The 24,511-nt window shown below is 44.3% G+C and overlaps 1 protein-coding gene across 1 annotated transcript in view; it reads right to left on the bottom strand.

Annotated features, from left to right (window-relative positions):
- Positions 1 to 24,511, bottom strand: part of haspin (histone H3 associated protein kinase) — a 79,572-nt gene that overhangs the window by 48,300 nt on the left and 6,761 nt on the right. The window contains exons 2-4 of the mRNA XM_038791549.1: positions 20,847 to 21,053; positions 17,878 to 18,004; positions 9,228 to 10,583 (exon numbers count right to left, since the gene is read on the bottom strand). Coding sequence (XP_038647477.1) covers positions 9,228 to 10,583; positions 17,878 to 18,004; positions 20,847 to 21,053 — 1,690 coding nt within the window. The remainder of the gene's footprint in view (positions 1 to 9,227; positions 10,584 to 17,877; positions 18,005 to 20,846; positions 21,054 to 24,511) is intronic.

A 24,511-nucleotide genomic window follows, 5' to 3' on the forward strand; every position in this document is an offset into this window, starting at 1 on the left:
AAGCAGTCTGCTTGATTGGCACCTCACGCATCAACTTCAACATCCACTCCCTCCACCACCAGTACTCAGTGGCAGCAGTGTGTACCATCTACAGAATTCTCTGTAGGAACTCACCAACACTCCTTGACAGCACCTTCCACACAATCTCTACCACCGAGAAGGACAAGAGCAGCAGATGCATGAGAACACCATCACCTGCAAGTCCCCTCCATTTGGAATGATTTGGAATGATATTGTTGCTCCTTCACTGTCGCTGGACCAACAGTGGTTCAAGGCAGTAGCAGACCACCACTTTCTCAAGAGCAGTTACGGATGGGCAATAGAAATGCTGGCCTAGCCAGCAATACCCACAACCTACGAAAGAACATAAAACTCTCTTGGCAGGACAAGGTTACCATCTCAGAGGTTATGTCGGATATTACTTCCATTGGTACGCACTCATCACTAAGTCTATGACATTTCACTGGCTCAGATGGATGGCAGCTGTATACCCAAAGATTTTCAGCAATGAACTGGCCACTTGGTCACAACCTGCTGGACATCTGTACCTCTGCTACATGAACACCTGAAAACGAGATAAATAGTGGAGATCGGCACAGATGCTGGGAGTCAGTCACTGCCAGCCATGACCTCTGCAAACTGGACTGGACGCAGGGGCAATGGAACAGAGGAGGAGAAATTAAAAGCTCAGCTAGCCAAAAAGAACATCCAGAGAAAACAGAGGCCAATTAACTCTCCACCTACTCGATGTAGGTCTACAAATCAGGGTGAAAGACTGTGATAAAATTAGAGATTAACATAGACAGAGAGGAGGTTCCGAGTGGTCTTGCAAGCTTAAAAATAGATGAATCTCCAGGACCAGATGAAATTTATCCCAGGCTTTTGAGTGAGGCAAGGGAGGAAATAGCAGGGGCACTGGAAATGATTTCCAATTCCTCTGGCCACAGGAGAGGTGCCAGAGGACTGGAGGATAGTCAGTGTGGTACCACTATTTAAGAAGGGCAGAAGGGATAAACCAGGAAACCACAGACCAGTCAGTCTTACCTCAATAGTAGGGTAACTATTGGAAACAATTGAGAGACAGAATAAACCTGCATTTGGAGAGGTATGGATTAATCAATAACAGTCAGCATGGTTTTGTTAAGGGAGGTCCGTAAGACCATAAGAAATATGAACAGGAGCAGGCTGCTCGGCTCCTCAAGCCTGCTCCACCTTCAATAGGATCATGGCTGATCCGACCGTCCTTATGTCCACCACCCTGCCCTTTCCCCTAACCCTTGATTCCTTTACTGATCAAGAATCTATCTATCTCAGCCTTAAGTATACACAAGGACTCTGCCCCACAGCTCTATGTGGCAAGGAGTTCCAAAGACACACAACCCTCAGAATAATTTTTTCCTCATCCCAGTCTTAAATTGCTACCCCTTTATTCTGAGACCATGGCCTCTGGTCCTAAACTCTCCCAGGAGGGGAAACATCCTTTCAGCATTTACCCTGCCAAACCCCTCAAGAATCCTATCTGTAGCAATTAGATCACCTCTCATTCTTTTAACATATTTAACCTTTGCTCATAAGACAATCCCTCCGGGATCATCCGAGTGAACCATCCCTGAACTGCCTCCAATGAAATAATGGGCAGGATTCTCCAACGATCGGAAGGGGTATTCCTTCATCGGAAGGGGTATTGAGTACAAGAGTTGGCAAGTCATGTTACAGCTGTATAAGACTTTGGTTCGGCCATATTTGGAATACTGCATACAGTTCTGGTCGCCACATTACCAAAAGGATGTGGATGCTTTGGAGAAGGTGCAGAGGAGGTTCACCAGGATGTTGCCTGGTATGGAGGGCGCTAGCTATGAAGAGAGGTTGAGTAGATTAGGATTATTTTCATTAGAAAGACGGAGGTTGAGGGGGGACCTCATTGAGGTCTACAAAATCATGAGACGTATAGACAGGGTGGATAGCAAGAAGCTTTTTCCCCCAGAGTGGGGGACTCAATTACTAGGGGTCACGAGTTCAAGGTGAGAGGGGAAACGTTTAAGGGAGATATGCGTGGAAAGTTCTTTACACAGAACGCATTGCTGGCGGAGGTGATAGAGGCGGGCACGATAGTGTAATTTAAGATGTATCTAGTCAGATTCATGAATGGGCAGGCAGCAGAGGGATACAGATCCTTAGAAAATAGGCAACAGTTTTAGATAGAGGATCTGGATCGGTGCAGGCTTGGAGGGCCGAAGGGCCTGTTCTTGTGTTGTAATTTTTCTTTGTTCTTTGTTGTTCTTCGATCGGAATGTGTTCCCCGATGGGAAGGAGAATCGGGTATTTTCAAAAATCAGGATCTGCGCTGGGTGCTGACCCGAACACTATGCCCGAACAGTATGAACGAGGTTCACAATGCGTGCTGGTGAGGGGATGTAAATAAATGCAAATTGGTCTTAATGACTTATTTGCATCTATTTAGCAGGCCCAGCGCCCTATGCTCTAGCCTCCCATGATGCTCCAGTCCTCGCAGCTGGGAATCACGTGGGCACAGATCACTTGTGGTCTTTACCAGCGTTGCCCTGACGTGGACCATGCAAGGGCTTCGCTGGAAGAATCATAGGCCCAATCTGCTGCCCTATACCTGTAACCCCACCTAACCTTTTGAAACTAAGGGGCAATTTAGAAGTGACAATCCACCTAGTCCACACATTTGTGGACTATGGGGGGAAACTGGAGCACCCGGAGGAAGCCCAGGCATACGGGGGAGAACGTGCAAACTCCACACGACAGTCGCCAGATGTCAGAATCGAACCCTGTCCCTGGTGCTGTCAGACAGCAGTGCTACCCAACTGATGGTAAAGACCATCTGAGCTCATCCGAGACCAACCCACCTCTACCCAGGAATGCACTGCCAACCCACACCTCCTCTACCAGACCCACCCCACACCTTTGACCATAGGGGGGACGCCCCCCCACAGGGGCCACTGTAATAGGGAGACCCTGCACAGAAACTCCTGCCATAGGGGGAACCCTCCCCAGGAACCCCTGTAATAGGAAGCCCCCTCCCCCCGCCCCTGCAAGAGGAAAATGCTCCCCATGGGATCCCTGTAACAAGAAAATGCCCCCCCCCCGCCCCTGGGACCCCTGTAATAGGAACCCCCCCATGGTACCCCTGTGATAGGGAGACCCACCCCCCATGGGACCCCTGTAAGAGGACCCCCCCCGTCATGGGACCCCTGTAATAGGAATACGCCCCATGGTGACCCTGTAATAGGAAGACCCCCATGGAACTCCTGTAATAAGATCCCCACCCATGGTGCCCCTGAAATAGGAAGACCTCCCCCCCCACGGGATACCCAGTAATAGAAGACCCCGCCCCATGGGACTCCTGTAATAAGAAGACCCCCACCCATGGGAGCCCTGAAATAGGAAGACCCCCTCCCCCCCCACTGGATACCCAGTAATCGGAAGACCCCCCCAATGGACCCCGGTAATAGGAACCCCCCACAGGGACCCGGTAATAGGGAGACCATGCACAGAGGCTCCTGTCATAGGGAGATCCCTCCTAGGGACCCCAGAAATGGGGAGATTCCCCCCCCCCCAGGACCCCAGAATGAGGGAGACCCCCATCTCCCCAGGGACCCCAGAAATAGGGAGATCCCCCCCACAGGAACCCCCTTCCTCAAGGAACCCATTCGATAGATTCGCCCCCCCTAGAAAAGGGGCCCCTGTAGGGAAGCTAGTGAGCAGCCCAGACAGAGGCAGTGGAAGCATTACATCTGTAATACCTGCCTAACAGCTCCAAGTACCCATTCCTCCAAGGAGAGCAGCTATGTCTGCTTTGATTCCCATAGATCTATTAGCTGCAAGCCATACAGTGGTCTTGACTGACAGCTGGCACAAAGCATTTGCAGCTTTGATCCATTCATATCCTTCATGGATCAAAGGCCTAAGTGGTGAAACCCCTATGGTTGTAAATATTGGTCACATCAAAGAAATGCAAGTACTTTCCAAGCACTAAGTGCATTCCAATCACTAAAGCGTGTTCCACTGCATTTTCCTCTCTTTGATGTCGCCTAAATTACCTAATTTTGCCTCCCTCCCTTTTTGAATAGGCAGCTTTTGAATATTGGCAGTTTTCCAATCTTCCAGTATTTCTCCAGAATCCAACGATGTTTGGAAAATTATAATCAATGCTTCCACTATCTCGGTAGTATCCTAGGATACAAGCCATCAGGGTCGGGGATGTATCTGCCTTTAGCCCATCAGTTTGTATAATACTACTTCTCTAGTGATGGCAATTATATTTAATTAATTCCCCCTATTCTTTAGTATCAATGGGATGTTTAAAGTTTCTTCCACCGCAAAAACTGATCTAAAGTATCTGTTTAACTCCTCTGCCCTTTCCTTGTTTCCCATGACTATCTCCCCAGGTTCAGTTTCTAAGGGGCCTTTGTTCACTTTGACCTCTCTGTTCCTTTTTACATATTTAAAGAAGTTTTTATATTCCTCGCTAGTTGGTTTTCATAGTTTATTTTCTCTCTTTTTAGTTCTCCTTTGCTAAATTCTGAATTTATCCTAATCTTCAGGGCTATCACTATGCATCCTTATATGCTTTTTCTTTCAACTTAATATTCTTTATACCTTCCTTGGTTAGCCACAGTTGGTTGATCCCTCCCGTAGAATCTTTCCTCCTTATTGCAATAGATTTTTGCTGAGTCTTGAATCACCTCCTTAAATATCTGCCACTGCTTGTTTACTGTCTTTCCTGCTGATCTATCCGACCAGTCCACTTCAGCTAACTCTATCCTTATTTCATTGTAATTCCCTTTTTTTAAAGTTAAACACAGATGTTTCCGACCCACATTTCACACACTCAAACTGTTACGATCACTACATCCTACGGAATCTTTTACCCCGAGGTAATTTATTAAACCTGCCTCATTACCCATGATCAGATCCAAGATAGCCTGTTCCCTGGTTGGCTCCATGACATATTGCTCTAGAAAATTATCCCTAACGTACTCTGAGTTCATTGTTGTAGCTACCCGTTGCAACTTGATTAACCCAATCAACATGAAAATTAAAATCACCCATACTTATTGCACTATTCTTTTTCCATGCTCCTATTATTTGATTTATACACTTTCCTAAAGTGTGGATACTGTCTGGTGATCTACACATTACTCCTACCAATATCTTCTTTCACTTACTGTTTTTTTACCTCCACCCAGATGGATTCTACATCACCCGAGTCTAGATAGTCTCTCACAACTGTCCTCATTTCTTCTCTGATTAACTGTTCTATCCCTTGAACTTTTTCTTCCCTCTTGTCTTTTCGAAAGGTCAAATATCCCTGAATGTTAAGTTCCCAATTTTGATCTCCTTGTAACCATGTCTCTGTAATGGCTATGTCCTCATTTCTCTTTCCCTTGTCACCCTGCTTCAGTTCCCATTCCTCCACCAGACTAGTTTAAACACTCTCCAACCACACTAGCAAACATTCGCCCTAGGATATCAGTCCTGCCCAGGTATAACCTGTCCAGTTTTTACTGGTCCCATCTCCTCAGAACCGGTCCCACTGGTCACGTCTGACCAACTTGAATGAATTTTTCGAAGCAGTGACCAGATGTGTAGATGAGGCCAATCCATTAGATGTCGTCTACTTGAACTTCACCAAAGCTTATTGTAAGGTTCCACATGGGAGACTGATAGCCGAGCTAAGAGGCCAAGGGATCCAAGGAAGTTTGGGAAATCGGATTCAGAATTGGCTGAGTAGCCGTGATGGTCGATGGGAGTTTTTCTGACTGGAAGTCGGTGTCCATTGGGATTCCACAGGGATCAGTGTTCAGGTCATTGTTGTTTGTGCTTTATATAAATGAACATGATTGAGGTGTACAGAGGTATATGGGGCATAGATAGACAGGAAGAAACCTTTCCCCCTGGCGAAGGGATCAAAGACCATGGAGCATAGATTTAAGGTAAGGGGCAGGAGATTTCGAAGGGATGCAAGGAAAATTTTTCACCCGGAGGGTGGTGGGAGTCTGGAACGCTCTGCCTGAAAATATGGTGGAGACAGAGATGTGGAGGCAGAGATTCCAGCACTTGGCCCATAAATGGGATTAAGATATTTACGTGGTTGCTTTTGATAGGTGCAAAAGTGATATTTAGAAGGGCCTTTTCTGCGCTGTAGACCTCTATGACTCTAAATGCAAATCCTTCTTCATTAAGACTCATGTGTATCCATGTGTAGCACTTTCTTAGTACTGCACTGAATATTTCCCATTGAAGGCATTTTCTTTCCAATATTCCTCATTTTGTCTTACTCCAATTTCAACACATTATAGTCTCATTTTCTGTTCAATCTGGGATTATTTCAATCCCGTTCAATTAACTCTCCCCATCAGAGCACCTTACCTCGGCTCACTTTCCCTCCCTATCCCCACAACCCCACCTAATCATTGGACACTGATGGGCAATTTATCATGGCCAAACCACCTAAACTGCACATCTTTGGACTGTGGGAGGAAACTGGAGTACCCAAAGGAAACCCACGCAGACACGGGATGAACTTTCAAATTCCACAAGACAGTCACCCAAGACTGGAATAGAGATCCCTGGCGCTGTGAGGAGCTGAGCTAATCACTGTGCCACCATTAATTCTAGGAACAAGAGTTCATGGCGTCAGGATAAGAAGTTAGCCATTTAGAATTAAGGTGAGGGATGCAATTTCCAGCTGCGTCCTTCCGGAATTGGAACAGGACGCAGCTGGGAGATGGCAGAAGAGGGCTCTTCTGGGATCTCCAACAATCGTTACACCTCGCAAGACTTCGTGATCCGAAACCCGTCCAAAATGAGCAGGACCTAGTCCCACTTAACCATGCTGATGCTGGATTGAATGATCACCGGGCATCCATCGGCTTCGCCGAGACCCCAGCCAGGTGCCATTTAGTACTGGTCTCCACAAACAGGGGCCAGGCAGATCAGCACTTTGGGGGGGGCGGGTCTCCCCGGTGATCAGGGGCCCCAGGTGGCAGGCCTCCAGACAGGGTGGCACCCTAGAACCACCCGGGTACCTTGGCACTGCTAGCCTGGCAACGAGGCAGTGCCACTCGGGCACTCTGGCAGTGCCACTGGGTACCAGTGTCAGAGTGCCAAGCTGGCATTTTGCCCATGCCAGGGATCGGGGCCAGGGTGCTTCCTCGTACGAGGTGGGTGCAGGTTCCCCTCCCCACCTATATGAGGTGGGGTGCAGCACCCCGCTCCCCACCCCCCCCCAGGGACCACCTTATAGATTAGTTGGGGCGTTGGGTGGGGGGTTCCGTTGGCCTCGTGGCTGGGATTGGGGGGCGGGGGGGGGGGGGGGGGGGGGGGGAGTTGTTTCAGGGCTTCATTTTCCTCAGTATGGAAAATGTGACAGTGATCGGGGTTTGAAAAAATCCCAAATTGCTGTTAGAAAGCAGGATTATTCCCCACGCTTGTATGGACATTTTCTCTTTTTTTTAAGTTAAGCCATGTCCGTGAAATTTATTCATTTAGCAGATTGCGAATCTTTGGAATTCTATCCTGGACAGTTGTAGATCCTAAGTTGCTGAGTATATTCAATACTGAGATCAAGAGACTTTGGTCACCAGGGGAATCAAACAATATGGAACAAAGCAGGAAAGTGGAATTTACATAAATTAGCCACAATCTTATTGAATGGTGGAGGAGGCTTACTCCTGCTCACGGTAGCATGGTGGTTAGCATCAATGCTTCACAGCTCCAGGGTCCCAGGTTCGATTCCCGGCTGGGTCACTGTCTGTGTGGAGTCTGCACGTCCTCCCCGTGTGTGCGTGGGTTTCCTCCGGGTGCTCCGGTTTCCTCCCACAGTCCAAAGATGTGCGGGTTAGGTGGATTGGCCATGCTAAATTGCCCGTAGTGTAAGGTTAATGGGGGGGGGGGTTATGGGTATATGGGTTACGTGGGTTTAAGTAGGGTGATCATTGTTCGGCACAACATCGAGGGCCGAAGGGCCTGTTCTGTGCTGTACTGTTCTATGTTCTATGTTCTATGCTCCTATTCCTGGTGTTCTTCGGGCATGCAGCCCAATTGAAATATTTTAAAGACAGACCTGCCTCCAAAGCAGGGCAAGTAGACTCTCTGTCAATCTGCCTCCATTCTAACTGTAAGTGGGAGCAATGGAGCAGGCTGGGGTCAGATTTGCCAATTGCATTTTTGTTTTTAACTCTACACCCCCATCCTGGGGGTTAAAACCTATAACTCCAGTTTTCCACATGCAATGTTCCAAGTTTGCTGATGATACAAAACTAAGTGGAAGTGCGGGTTGTGAAGAGGATGCAAACATGCTTCAAGGGGATTTGAACAGGTTAAGTGAAATCAGTAAAAAATCTGGGAGGTGGATTGCAGTCTGGAGAAACGTGAAGTAATTCACTTGAGTAGGAGAAACAGAAATGCAGAGTATTGCTTAAATGATGAGAGGGTGGGAAGTGTTGAACTTGAAAGGGGCTTGGGTGCCCTTGTTCACGAGTCACTGAAAGTTAACATGTTGGCACAGCAAGCAATTAAAAAGGCAAGTAGAATGTTGGCCTTAATTACAAGAGGATGAGTATAGGAGTAACTAATGTATTTTGAGTATAGGAGCAAAGATCCCTTACTATATATAATGCCTTGGTGAGACCTCACCAAGGGTTTTGATCTCCTTACCCAAGGAAATACAGGATATAGATTTCCTGCTATACAGGAAATGCAACAAAGGTTGACTAGGATGGAAGGATTTTCCTGTGATAAAAGATTAAATAAGTTGGGCCTTTATTCTCCAGTTTATAAATATAATAGGTGATCTCGTTCATACATACAAAATTCTTACAGGGCTTGACAGGGTAATGCAGGAATGACGTTTCCCTTGGCTGGGGGTGTCCAGTGCCAGGGACACAATCTCAGAACAAGGGGCAGATCATTTCAGACTGCGATGAGGAGATGTGTCTTCACTCAGAGGGTGGGGAACCTTTGGAATTCTCTACCCAGAAGGCTGTGGAGGCTGTTATTGAGTATGTTCAAGTCTGAGATTGATAGATTCTACATATTAAAAACATCCAACGGTTATGGGGAAAGTGCAGGTAAATGAAGTTGAAGTACAAGGTCAGTCATGATCTCATTGAATGGCAGAGTGGGCTCAAAGAGCTGAATGTTCTTAATTGTTATAATCTTAATACATTAATGTGAATAAACGTACAATGCCTTACCCCAGTTCTTTGCAAATCTGGATGTTCACATAAATGAACTGTGGACATTCCTGCATTTTCCGCAGCGTTTGAAACAGGATCAATGTTTCTTCGAAATGCTACTCCAGAAGAGTTGCCGTTTATCACTGAGATAGTTTTTCTGTTTTGCCGGTTTATTATATGTTCGAAGAGGTTGAAATCAGCTGTAAGCCCTTTCCCAGATTTTCCTCCTTGGGAACTAAAGTACATTGTAGAACGAGATGACTGCAAATTCCTGTAATCTGAATGCTTCCACTCTTTTTTTGGCAGATGAAAATTGCATTTATATTCATCAAATGCACCATCAGCCAGACTTCTATTTGCCAGATTTCTGAAATCTTTCTTCACTGGTAAATGCCACTGTAATGCAAGAGGACTGAGAACCACATCAGGTTGAAGAGCTATTGGATTTAAAAATTTCCTCTCACTTTTCTGAGGTGTTAATTTTTCAAGAAAACGATTAACAAGTTGCTGCTTTTTTCCAGCAGCACCTTGTGGCGAACTCACCTTGGAAGAGTCATCTTCAACAGATATCATTGATCTCATTTTGTGGTAATACCTAGGTACTGAAAAGTAATCCAAGTGTATTACGGGCTGCAAGTCCAATTTGGAAAGTCTGTTTCTACTTTCATAGTTTTCTTGCTTAGTTAACATGTCAAGATTTGCTGCACAGTTAAACAATCCAGACTTTGCTAAAGAATTTCTGCCAAATGCTTTACTATCATCTACTCCATTAATTAAACCAGTTTCAGGAGACCTAGCTGATACTTCAATGACATCAGAAAACAACTCATTGCTGTTATTAAAGGTACTGTCTAAGGTCTGATATAAATCATCCTTATGAGTTTGAAATAAAGTTACTGCATCTGCATGTTCAAGATTTTCTGCCAAAGACATTAACGCCACAGGTTCACAGTCAGCTTCAAAACTGCAAATTCTATCTAACTTCTTTGGAGACAATCTAACAAATTCTGAATGATTTGAAAGATCTGTAGAGGCAAGTGGCTTGCATGAAGTGTTGCTGCTTTGGGAGCAACAAATTCCCTCTGTGCTGGGGTGGTCAATACTTCCTTCAATAGAAGGCTCAACACTGTTCTTACACACACTATTCTCCTCATTTTCCAGGTTGAATGAAATTATAGATCTTGATGGTTCCTTGATTCTTAATTTCCTGGCACAAGAAGGCGTGCTAGTTTGCAGTGGAGATCTACCTAGTTTCTTTAAAACACTGAGATTACGATTAAAGTTTTCAGCCTTGCAAACACTTCTGTCTGTCTTGTTTGGTTTAGCAAATGAAATAGAAGATCCTGAAGATTCTAATAGTGACCCAAGTAATTCCTGAGGGAGAAAGAGAAGGATACATTTTTTTAAAATTATGATTCTTATATATGTACCAAACATCTAGCTGTATACAAACATGGCAGAAGCTCAAATTATATTCATTATTCAATTAAATCGGTTCTATACATTAAATGTAAAAATTCACATCTCTTAAAATTTTATTACATCTAAAAAAAATGCTTGCTCTTAACGTATTAAAGCATCAAATATCACTGATCTCATACTTTTGTGTGCATTTTAAACCAATAAAGTTAGTTAAAATAAAAATGCAGATCAAAAGAAGAGTTAAACTAGATTTACAATACATGGATCAAAAATAGATTCCATACAATAATTTGCATTGATTGAATATTGACCTACCCTTTATTAAGAAATACGGGTAGGGATTCTCCGTTTCAGAGACAAAGGGCTGGATTCTCCGTTTCAGCGACTAAGTGTTGACGCCAATGGAGCATGTGTAGTCTTTTAAAACCAAAATTTGTTTGTGCAACTCTCATCGCCGGGTCCGTGGCTGCACATGGCTTACGACCTACAGTGGTCATGCCATACAATATGGCGCCGGCCATGCACAGACCTGACCCACCATCCGCGACCCCACAGCCCACCCCCTGGCCACCCCCCGCGGGAACCCCCCCCCCCGGCCAACTGCACGGATCACGGCTGTGTTGGGGTGCTGGACGAAGTCCGCAGCTGCAATGCTGGGTTTCCGCATGGCTGAGACCATACGTGTCCCGCGCCGTCAGGTACTCGGCCCATTGGGGGCGAAGCATTGCAGGAGGGCCGGCCAATGGCGCGCCAACGCCGTTGCAATGCCACGCGGTGCAATGACTCCATTTCCAAGGGGGCTGAGCAAGGACGGTAGCACAGTGGTTAGCACAGTTGCTTCACTGCGCCAGGGACCCAGGTCCCATTCCCGGCTTGGGTTAATGTCTGTGTGGAGTCCGCACGTTCTCCCAGTGTCTGCGCGGGTTTCCTCCAGGTGCTCCGATTTCATCCCACAGTCCAAAGATGTGTAGGTTAGGTGGATTGGCTATGCTAAATTGCCCTTCATGTCCAAAAAGGTGAGGTGGGGTTACTGGCTACGGAGATAGAGTGGAGGTGTGGGCTTGGGTAGGGTGCTCGTTTCAAGGGCTGGTGAGACTCGATGGGCCGAATGGCCTCTTTCTGCACTGTAAATTTGTGAGCATGGCTGACCGCCGTCAAACCGGCGCAGATTTGGGCATCGGAGTCGATTCTCTACCCAATCGCTGATTACGATATCGGCATCGAGCAACAGAGAATCCAACCCCAAGTGTTGACACCGGGACAGAATTGGTGGACTTCTACGACAGCAATATTGGCATAGCTCCTAGAGCAATTCAACAAATGTTAATGGGCTAGCACCGCCGCCATGTGGAACACGATCGATTCCTATGAGAAACAGTGTTGGATATACTGGAGTCAGGATTGCTACTCGAGAGGCTAACAAGCTGCAGCCGCATATTAGCACTCCACTCCCCACATATGCCATCCCAGCCAACGAGATGGCAGCATGGAGAACTACGTCCTGGTTCGCGGACGCAGAGCTGGCCTACTGGACGCTGTGGACAAGAGGCGGGGGCAACATTGGGGTGGGTAGGCGGTTGGTACCCGCTGCTGCACACCAGGCCTGGGCAGGTGGCAGAGGCCGTGAGCCCGACTGCCAGGACCAGACAGCAGTGCCACAAAAAACTGTACAACCTCAAGGTGGTCAGGGTGAGTAGCCAGCACGTCACCCCTGGCAGCAACACCCATCCCACACACCCATAACCTCCACATCCATAACCTCCCCTCCCACCTGGAGGACGACCACTCGCTGCACCACATGGCAGCACCTATTACGACCACCATGGCCAGGTGCTGTGGCCATGAAAGCCACCAGCTATCCACCCGCTGTGCTGCATGCGTCTGACTGCCTAACACTGTGTACTTTCTGTCATCCATCGACTGGAATTGGAACAAGTGCTTGAAAGATGTTTAAAAGGAGCACCCCCACGGATTACAGAGATTAAGTTTTCCCGATCAAAGCAACAAATGTAAGGGGCAGAATGACCTATTTTTGTTCCTATTGTAAGGGCCCTTCCTATTGATTCACATTTCCCCCCCCCCATTTCCTTTTCTTTGTGGTTATCATTTTGATCCATGGATATTTAATGGACTTATACCTTTAAGTCGAGAGAGGAAGTGAGGAACTCAAAAGTTGCAAAATAGGATACTGTGCTATTGGAGATTTAGCTTTTGAACAACAGAACTCAAACTTTCTGGCACCCGACAGATTGAAAGGATTGGGTTTGTTTGGTTAGCTGGTGGCCAATGAATTGGCAAACAGCCGTATTCTTCTCTCTGTAGCGACATTTTGGAGACCTGGATGAATCTACAGTACACATCATTATAGACGGAAAACAAAAACCTCCAACTGAAGGCGTAGAATGAAGAAAGATGCACTGGAAGATGCCCATCTGAATCAAAGTCTCTTATCCTTTTACTTTCATCATTATTTTACATCCCTCTGTGTTTGTCGGTCTTGTGTGTTTGTGTATATAGAGGAAAAGATGAGTTAGTGAGCGGGGGGGGGGGGGGGGGAAGGAATTAGATAATAGTTAACCTCTTCTATTTGCTGCATATTTAATGATAGTTATTGTCCTTAATAAAAAATTAATTGTGATTCAATTTACAAACCTGGTTACCGTAGTTATTGGGCAGCCAGGGGCCAAAGGCGTTGCGCATTTTCTGAGACATAATTGTTAATTTGAATTGTATTGTGACTCCAAGACAAGTGGGGCTGGAATTGACCACACACTAGCCCAGGGGTTGTAATACTATTTGCAGACCAAATCTCCTTAACACACCTCAGTTCAGTCCGTATGTCAATCAAGTTATATTCGGATACACAAAAGAAAACAATTTGAAAATATTGCTGTGTTTGTTGCAGAAATAGATGAATTACAGAAATTAAAAGGTTTTGCAGACTTTCAGTTCACAAAATAATATTCTTTTTAAATTGAATCCTTTGCTTCATTTACAACCTAAATTATTGGAAAATATATATCTAGTTTCAACCCCAGCTTCTTCAAAATCATATGCATTTTCTGTGTCATCCCTTACACTTAATTGGTGTAGAAATATCAGTTTTCAATTAAACTAACACCCCTGTACCCCATTATCAAGTCACCTCTTCACTTTCTTGACTCTTATCAACCTAATTTGCGCTCCCGAGATGAGTGTACAGATTTTGAAAAAAACAGAAACCCAGAATCTTCAGATTTGATTTCCGGTCAGATATCACCAACCCAGGAAAGAGCTTGGAGGTAGCCACAAGGATGGATGTCAGACACTATTCCAAATTGTCAGATTTTTGTTCCAGAGTTGTGGTCTGGGGGCGGGATACTAACAGGGGTTAGGCAGCTGGACCCGGAAAGCAGAGTGCAGAGACAAGCTGTTAAGTTGTTTAAATGACACCCAACACAAGCAAAAGTCGCACATAGAGCCTACTTAACAAGAACCCGAATGAATGGGTTCTTCCTGGAGGTGGAGGACAGATGTGAACGGTGCCAAGGAGGCCCGGCCAACCATGCTCACATGTTCCCGTCTTGCCCCAGACTTGCTGGGCACTGAGCAGCCTTTTCCAAGGCAATGTTCAAAGTGGTGGGGGTGGAGCCGTGCTCGAAAGTGGCGGTCTTCGGGGTATCAGACCAGCCAGATCTCTTCATGGGGAGGCCCTTGCCTTTGCCTCCCTGATCACCCGCTGTAGAATCCTGCTCGGCTGGCGATCAGCAGCACCACCTAAACCTGCAGACTGGCTGTGTATCCTATCGGAATTTCTCCAAATGGAGAAAATCACATTTGCCATCCGGGGTGGTAAGGTGGCTTCTTCAGAACGGGAGCCATTCAACCAATTGTTTGTGGCCAACGAACAAGCAGATAAATAATCAAGTAGCCAAGAGCCAGTGGAAAGTAGCCAAAACATAGAAGGAATGAGGGACAGACCCAAGTGGGGTGGTGGGGGGAAGGAAGGAAGGACAGGGGGCAAAGAACAATAGAGGGGAGCCAGAGAGGGGGGGGGGGAAATGATGAGGGAACACAAACTGGAAGGAGAGCACGAGAAATGACAACGACCATGACTAACACAGCAGAGAGTAAGAAAGTACAGGAGGAAGAAACGACAGACAGCCGAAGCTGACGCAAATGCACAACAGCAAAAATGACCGGGCGAAGCAAACAATATCAGGCACCCCCCCCCTGGATCTATTTTGCATTACTGGTGTTGTATGTACTCTCTTTGTTTAAAAAAAAAGAAAAGAAAGGAGGAAAGACATGTATAACGTAATTGTCTCTCCAGCACCTCGATTTATATACACTCCCCCAGTTTTCACTTTCCCACCACTTTATTTACTTGAATTTTCTTTTTTCTATTTAAATAGAGTTGTTGTTTTTATTATCTTCATTTTTTTCTTCTTTGTGTACACCTGTAAATATACTATATGCAAAAAAAACAATAAAAAGCATTTAAAAAAAAAAGTTCTTTAAAATGCTCGAAGACTTGGTCTCAGTTGTAATAAATACAACAAATCAATAAACAGACCTCTAGCCATCATCCCTCACACCCAATTATACCTCACATTCTCCTCATGGTCCATACATGCTAACTCAGGCCAGCTTATCCCTCCCTTGGCCCCTCAAACTCTCAATACCTACCTGTGTCCCTCTACCCACCTCCATGCTAACCCATGACTCCCACACACATCTCCATAACCATTCACAGGTCCTGTGCCAATTAATGCCAACTCATGTCAGTCAAACAATACTCCTACCGACCATTTTTTTCCCTTACATCGACCTCTCCAAATAAATCCAGTAACTTCAGACCTTTAGTTAAAATGTCGAAAGCCCATAAGTCACGGTCTGGAAATCTGAGTCATGAAAATTGGATTTGCTTGAAGGCAACTGCAATTTTACACGTGCCATTGTACCTGCACACCATGGCTAATACTCCATTTATACAACACAACATGCATTTCTAATTTGAACAAAGAACAAAGAAAAGTACAGCACAGGGACAGGCCCTTCGGCCCTCCAGGCCTGTGTCGACCATGCTGCCCATCTAAACTAAAATCTTCTACACTTCCGGGGTCGGTATCCCTCTACACTTCCGGGGTCCATATCCCTCTATTCCCATCCTATTCATGTATTTGTCAAGATGCCCCTTGACAATTCTTTATTCTAACCTGATTCTTTCATTTTGCATTTTCCATCGACCTACTCGTCCTAATAGCCTACTTCCCCCTGCAATCTTACACAATGTCAGCAAATGTTGATATTGCTCCCTCAAATCCTAAGTCTAAGTCAAAATAAGTGGCCCCAACAAAAACGCAGTCCCCACCTCTTTCCAGTCTGAGAAATCATTTTACTCCTATCCTTTTGCTCTGTGCTCCTCAACGATCTCCATACTTTTGGGTACTTTGTGTACTTTTCTTTATTGGCTGCTAGCCTCAGCCACTGCATTCTGAACTTCAGTGTGGTTTATTTTTGGATACTTTATACAGCCAAAAGACAGTGCTATAAAGATTACAAGCTAACCTGAACCTTGAAACATACCTGGTGTAAATAACTCTGCATCTACAATGTCCTTGTGGTCTTAAATTTAATATAAATCTGTCACACAAACTTAAAATTAGAGCGTGTGAGGAGAGAAGAAATTTATCTTATTTTAAATGCCATAATTATAGAGTTGGATAAACAGCTCTGCCCTGCCCACATGAACATGGCATCCAGACAATCCCAATCAATCTGATGGGTCTGCAGTCATTTTGTTCATATGAACACACCCAACATTCATAATCAACCACAACATAGCAAACTGGTAATGAGTTAAATCCCAAGTAAGTTAATAGCATCACTTTAAACTTTCATTCCTCCTCCACTCCAAATAAAGAAAAATCAATAAAATAGTGCCGTGCTCTCAAGTAGGTCAGGTTAGTGAAAGGGGTCTGTAGTCAATATGTTCTGAAAAATATATGATTACATACAGCTTGTACATGCAATGGCTGCACATGGATTAATGTTGAGGTTGATGTTTAGTCATTTATGTGCAGTGTACCTTTTGTTCATTTTATTGTGCTACAATACATGTATATCAATAGAAGCCCTCAAGAATAACAGGTTGACAATGACTGAATAAGATGACACATGAGGTGTGGCACGGTGGTGTAATGGTTAGCACTGCTGCCTGACAGCACTGAGAATCCCAGCCCCAGATCACTGCCCATGTGGAGTTTGCACATTCTCCCCATGTCTGCATGGGTTTCACCCCCACAACCCAAAAATATGCAGAATAGGTGGATTGACTGGTTAGCACTGCTGCCTCAAGGTGCCGAGGTCCCAGGTTCCATCCTGGCTCTGGGTCACTGTCCGTGTGAAATTTGGACATTCTCCCAGTGTTTACGTGGGTTTCGGCCCCGCAGAGTAGGTGGATTGGCCAGCCGAAATTGCCCCTTAATTAGAATTTTGTTTAAAAAAGATGTACCATATGGAGTCCAGAGTTGACACACCAAGAATGCATCAGGTTCCAGCCTTGTTCCATGCTGAATTAGTTGATTTTAGTATCCATCTCACCAGGACAACCATTGGAAACATAAAGATGGTCTTGTCTTTTGATTTGAGGTCAGAAATTTAAAATAATGTCCAGTAATCAACACAGGAAAGCAGATGGGACAAAATAAAAGTTCTGCACAAAACTACCTCTTTTAATTTTCTCTCCCCTCTGCCTCTTGTTGAAGTACCTTTTCACAACAAGCACGACCAAAGTTCTTCAGAGACACATTGTAACAGTCAATCTTCAAGCGCAAATAAAGACTGGATGTTTCATCAATTAACAGGTAGTGGTCACCAAATACAAAATGAATGTATTCTCAGCTGACATCCTTATATCAACACATTCCACCAGGAGTTGCTGGACAGAGATTAGGTGCAGATACCATATTGGTGATTAGTTAACTCAGCCTTTTAATACAAGGCAATGGAGAGTGAAGGATGAGGAAGATGGAGACAAATTTTGCAATGTTATATTCTTGCCAAATTTAGCTTACAGATTTTCACTGCTCTGCCCATGCTATTGACAGTAATATAGCTGATTCATCAGTCAACCTAAAGAGGAAATGTTTTTGTTCCAATATTTAGCATACCATTCTGCTGCAACTCAAGTGAAGACTTCCTCAATAAAATAATTTAGTTAGACATTGTTAACAAAATTAGTCTAAGTAATAAAAAACCTTACCTTTCTTTTCATTTGAAACTGGGTATTTAAAATTTGATTTGAAACAATTTTACAACTCCGCTGTTTCCGTCGATAAGTGACATATTTTAGTTGTGGAGATGCCTTTGGAATTTGTTCTGCTCTCCTCCTGGTTTATTTCCATTTGTTTTTATTCCCATTCCACCAAAAATGTCGAGGAAAGAAAGAAAAAAGGTGTTAATAACACAGCTATTAAAATTTTAATAACTAGTCACAAATAAACTTGTTAAAATCTAATTTGCTAAAACATCTATGAAGTCTTGGCTATCTACATGAAACCACATATTAGAATCATAGAATGGTACATTAAAGGAGGTAAGAATCATAAAATTTTACAGTGAAGGCCCATCGAGTCTGCACCTGCCCTTCGAAAAAGCACCCTACCTAAACCCACACCTCCACCCTAACCCCATAACCCAGTAACCCCACCCAACCTTTTTGGACACCAAGGGTAATTTAGCATGGCCAATCCACCTAACCTGCACATCTTTGGACTGATGAATTTGTGTAGACTCTGACACAGACAGTGACCCAAGCAGGGAATCGAACCAGAGACCCTGGAGCTGTGAAGCAACTGTGCTAACCACTGTGCTACCATGTCCCCCCTGGTTAGGAGCAACTGTAACACCCCTTCAGGAAAGGAGGGAGACAGAAAGCAGGAAGCTGCAGGCTACTTAGCCAACGTCTGCCATAGGTAAAAAGCTAGAATTTATTATTGAGAAATATAGAGCAGGGTGCTTAGAAAGTCATAACACAATCAGGCAGGTTCAATGTGTTTTTGGGAAAGGGAAATCAAGGGAAATCATGTTTAACTAATTTATTAGAATTATTTGAGGAAGTTAACAAACAAGAAATGTAGATGATGGGGAACATGCATATGTGGTGTATTTGGATTTTCAAAGGCATTTGAAGAGGCGCTACATTAGAGGCCAGAAGATTTAGCAGCAAAAGTAGGCCTTTCAGCCCATCACGTCTGTTCCACCATTCAATGAAATTGTGACTGACCGAAATGTTAATCTTCAACTCCACTTTCCCAACTTCTCCCCAGAACCCTTCATTCCTTGACTGATTAAAAATCTGTCTAACTCGGCCTTGAACATAGTTCTCCATGTGGCCTCCTCAGTAAAGAATTCCAGAGTTTCACTCATCTTCATCTCTGACTTAACTTCCTTTTCATAAAATTCATTTGAATGCTACTTAATCAGTATCCACTACCTGTAAAGGCTGTGAACTACTGATCCAAACCACAGTTTGCAAAAACAAGCTTTCCCTGATGGTGTCTCTGATTTGTTTGCCAATCTCAAGTAATTAAACATTTAAACCCACACTATCCATCTTATCTCCATTAAGAATTTAGAAAGCGCAAAGCCATGTTGTTTTACAATGATCCGTTTGAACTCAAACAATGTGCAATATATATCTAAGAGTTACACAGCTAGGTTTGGAAAACAACATTCATTCCTTATAGAGCATTAAAGATAAAGTTATTAAGAAACTTTGTTAAAATTATAGAAGCAAAAACACTCAATTCTTTCTCAGTTCCAATTATTTTCTCTGTCATTTTAGAAAGCTTTCTCCCCACTCTTGAAAGGAGTCATACACATTAGACCCTGCTCACTAATACCAGAATGGAGAAAACACTAGAAAATAGTGTGTAATTTATTAAATTTTCAGATTTATGTCCACTGGCCTGTTAAAAAAAAGACTCCATTGTTCAAAAAGAAAGTTCTATATTTGGCTATAACTGCCAATACAGAGCTATACAACATTGTTCTGTCTCTGATTTGACTTTTGTAGAAGTTATCTGAAAGACTAAATTAAGAGTCACATATTGATATGCATTCATATGATGAGATTTTCAATATTTTTAGTGATTTCAATCTGTTAATAAGCCTAGGGACAGCACCTCCGTTGGATTAAAAAATTATTTGGTGCCTAGTATTGAAGGTTTCAGTTTCGAGTCACTTCCCGAATAGCTCCTATTTAATTCTACACTAGTAGTTAGTTAACAGAAGGTGCATTCAATGTGTAGATCAGGGGTGGGCAAACTTTTCCGTGCAAGGGCCACATTCAGAAATTCACAATTCACAAAGGGCCGCATAGTATATTAAGTAAAATAATTACTTCACCCGGTTATGATTCTGGGCGCCTCATATAGAACATAGAACAGTACAGCACAGAACAGGCCCTTCAGCCCTCGACGTTGTGTCGAGCAATGATCACCCTACTCAAGTCAACGTATCCACCCTATACCAGTAAGTAACCCAACAGCCCCCCCATTAACTTTTAAAAAAAATTAAAAAAAAAAAAAAAAAAAAAATTTTTTTTAAAAAAAAATTTTTTTTTTTTAATGACTTGGTGGGCCGCAGAAATACCTTTGGCGGGCCGCATGCGGCCCGCGGGCCGTAGTTTGCCCACCCCTGGTGTAGATCATCAATGGATTCTATACAACTTAATGTTTGACTGGGATTTTTGTTAAATTTAATGTGAATGCAACTTCTGCAATAATAACCACAGGTGAGAGAGTTTCCCTTTTAACAGTGCAGGAACATCACCATATCCCCCAGTGACACAAATCAGGAAACTGTGAATCACAAAACTCTAACTTTTATTTATTAGTTTAAATAAATGGAAAATGCTTAATTTCCCCAAAATGTGTTTTGATGGGCACGCAATGATGCAACCCCAACCAGATATCTCCCTTCACATTTTCATGCTGGTATACTCTTTTTATGTAGTAATTCATTGTCTGACATGACAGTAGCTAATAATTGCAGAAATAGAATTGATGGATCTTAGACTATCTATGGATATGCTAACCAAATCTTTAATCAGAAACTGTTCAACATAATCTGCTTCTTGGTCACCGATGTGCCTATCAGAACCCTACCAAACACCCCAGATAAAGAACATGGCCATCTTTGTCTCAATTGGCTACAAAGATTATGTACCTACTAACAGGAGCAAAATAATTTTCCTTGTCTTCCACAAGAATGCAGTCTTCCTGGCTTTCATCTTCTGTGGAAATGATGCTATGATTTTGATTTCTGAGTGGATAAGGTTTTTTTCTCGTGCAGGTTTTGCCATTTGTCTGTTTTCCAGCCTTTTGTTTTGCTGTTGCTTTAGCATTTGAAACATTCAGCAATACTTTCCGCTGCCTGAAAAAATTCAGAATTATGTAAAACTTCAAAAAGTCACCATTTCCAGATTAGAGGTGTTGAAAATATAATTTTATTTCTAATTATTCACTTGAATACACTTGCATAGGAACTAAATCAAAACTTAGAAACAAAATATCAAATGATACACGAGTTGGTCAAATATATGGCAAAGGAGATCATTAATCATAAAAGCATCAAGGAATCACTTTTAAAATAAATAAGATGATTCATGAATTCAAGAAGGCAGGAACTCAGGAGGCTGACCTTGGTCACGAAGTCTTACTTTAAGGGAATCCTTATCGATGGTCTAATCCCTCATTTACTCTCATTGGTTTCTAATTCTCGGCTTGAGACCTCCTCATTTGTTAAAATAGATGTCTGTTACTTAGAGGATGATTTATTAATCAAACATTGTCCATTACTTAAGATTGACTGGAATCCATCAGGAATAATTCAGTGTCTACATGCGCAGCGTCATGAGAATAGGTTTCTCATGCCACTGTTGACCATAGACCTTGCTGTAACTAATTAGTTGACATATTCTTATTGCTAAATGCACTGGAATACAATAGTCTATTCATTATATGAAACATTTGTTGAAACAATGTATATATTTCTACAGACAAGACCCTAAAGTTGAATAATTAATTAATTATCTGAAACAATAACTATCTTTTCAGTCATGGCATTTTGAATAATTCCACTCTAGCTATGCACTCAATTAGTACCTAAAAACATCAATAAATAAATCAATCTATCACTGCCCTTCCCAACATCTATGTAAACAATAGCAATACAGATTGATCAGAGATCTCTTATCGCGAACAATGTTTTACTGATGTATCACATGCCAGTGTGATTTTCCTCGCCATCAACAAGACCTGAATATCTAGGTTTATTGCTGTTTGACCATTCTACTTTATTGATTAATCAATATAAACGATCAAAATCAACTGGGAACAGTAAATTATAAGTGTACACAACAAACAGTTCTCAATGGTAACAAAACTAAAAGAAAAAATGTTTCCAATTATAATATTGTTCCTTGGATTAATTATACACACAGCTTCTTCTTTTATCGCCAGTGACAGAAAACCTCAAAATGTACCAGTCAACATGTGGTCCCTCCAAGAAAATCCAGGAGCAAACATGGCCATAAAGGAGAAGCAGCTATCTAGAAAAAGGCACTCCCATTAATCGTGCTTTACCTGGACCAATTAATGGTCACATTGGCCAGGCTGATTAGGAGGTTGTCCAGCCTACCTATCCTGCACTAATGTTTGAGGACAAAACGCAAGATAATCCCAAAATATAGGGAAGGCTGAAATCATGCAGGCAGCATTTCTTTCTTTGCCAACATCAACTGCAGAAGCCAACTTTAAGCACAACTGAAGCTGTGAAAGATTTCCCGAGTAGGAGTAATCGAAAACTTGTAACTTTCAAATGCAATTCACCAGGTGGCCAAACATCAGGAAGTCGGGACTGAAATTAAACCAGAAATAGAGAAGCAGCTTCTTCAAATAATAAGAGGGGCTATAATCGCTTGAAGTCTATATAAACATTAAACACAATCACCCAAGCCACTAAATAACAGGTAACCTGGAGCTCATGAATCAACTTAAAAACATTAGAGAGACTACCACATGCAGCACTCTCCCTGCCAGACTCCCAATAGTTGAAGATTCTCACTGTGTGCAAATTGATTTACCCACATAAATAACTATTTTTGAAATATGAAGTGCCTTGTGTCATATAATGTACAGCAGTAAAATATAATTATTTTTTTATTTTTTTGATGGTATGTGAGCATCAGCATCATTTTCTGCCGGTCCCTAATTGCCCTTCTTGAACCACTACAATCAATATGCTGCAGGTACACCCGAATGCAGGAATTCCTTTTTGATTTTACTGAAGTGAGTGGCTTGCTGGGATATTTCAGAGTACAGTTAAGAGTTGTCCACATTGCTGACTTCCAGTTGCGGCTATGCGGAGCTAAGCCGCACGTTTGGCAGCTCCCGCCAGGACAGACTTTTGGGCTCTTTTAAGGGCCCCCAGCGGTACTTGATCGACGATTCCCGATGTGGGAAGATGTCAGCAGCAGACCCCCAGTGCTCTATGGTCTGGACCAGGAGTGGGGCCAGCAAAATAGCGGTGGCAGCGCCTACAAAAAAGCGGGAGAAGAAAAACAAGATGGCGGCCAGCGGAGGCCTCGAGGAATGGAGGCAGTGGGCGCAGGAGACTCTCCAGCGCTGTTTTCGGGAGCTAAAAGTGGAGCTGCTAGACTCACTGAAGGCTAATACGGACAAGCTGCTGGCGATGCAGACAGCCCAGCAGGTGGAGATCCGGGAGCTCCGACAACAAGCCTCTGAAAGAGAGGATAAGGTCGCGGCCCTCGCGTAAAGGTGGAGATGAATGACGCGCTCCATAAGAAATGGCAGGAGCGGTTTGAGGAGATGGAGAACCGGTCGAGGCGGAAATATTTGCGGATCCTGGGCTTCACGGAGGGGCTGGAGGGGTCAGACCTGGGGGCCTATGTGGTCGTCTTGCTGAACTCGCTGATGGGAGCTGGGTCCTTCCAGGGGCCCCTGGAGCTGGAGGGGGCCCACAGAATACTGGCCAGGAGGCCCAAGCCGAATGAGCCGCCACAGGCGGTGCTGGTGCGGTTCCGCCGGTTCGTTGACCGAGAGTGCATGCTTAGGTGGGCCAAGAAGGAGCGGAGTAGCAAGTGGGAGAACACGGTAGTGCGGATCTACCAGGACTGGAGTGCGGAGGTGGCTAAGCGGAGGACCGGGTACAACTGGACGAAGGCAGTGCTCCACAGAAAGAGTGTGAAGTTTGGCATGTTACAGCCGGCGAGTCTGTGGGTCACCTACAAGGACAGGCACTTTTATTTTGAGTCCCCGGAGGAAGCGTGGGCCTTTGTGCAGGCTGAGAAGTTGGACTCTAATTGAGGGTCGGGGGTTTGTAAATAACTGTGTTAACTTTTGGTGGTGGGGGGGGGTGGGTTCTCTGTTTCATGCTGGTTGTGTGTTGTTTCTAGGGCGGGTGGGGCGCTGTCTTTTTGCGTGGGATCGGTGGATGGGCTCGAGTTGGGGGGTATACTTGGAGTGTGGGGAGCTAGTGGTGGGGGCCGACAAGGGGAGCTACCCTAGAGGAGGCAGGGTCGGGCTTTTCTTTTGTTTCCCGCGCTGAGGGTGGATGGGGGCGGGGTCGGAGCTGAGAAGCGCAGGCTTTTTTCCCCGCGCGAGAGCGGGAGGGGGAAGAGGAGGGTCTGCTGATGGGTATGGGGAAGGAGAAGTAGCCCCACATTGGGAGGGGTCGGAGGTGTGGCGGGAGCCACCGGGGTCAGCGGAAGTTAGCTGGCTCACAGGAGTGCTATGGAGGGAGTAACGCGGCTGGGAGGGGTCCTAGCCTTGGGGGGGTGGGGGGGGGGGGGGGGGGGGGGGGGGGGGGTG

The sequence above is a fragment of the Scyliorhinus canicula genome, chromosome 3 (genome assembly GCF_902713615.1).
Source record: "Scyliorhinus canicula chromosome 3, sScyCan1.1, whole genome shotgun sequence".
Classification (NCBI taxonomy): Eukaryota; Metazoa; Chordata; class Chondrichthyes; order Carcharhiniformes; family Scyliorhinidae; genus Scyliorhinus; species Scyliorhinus canicula.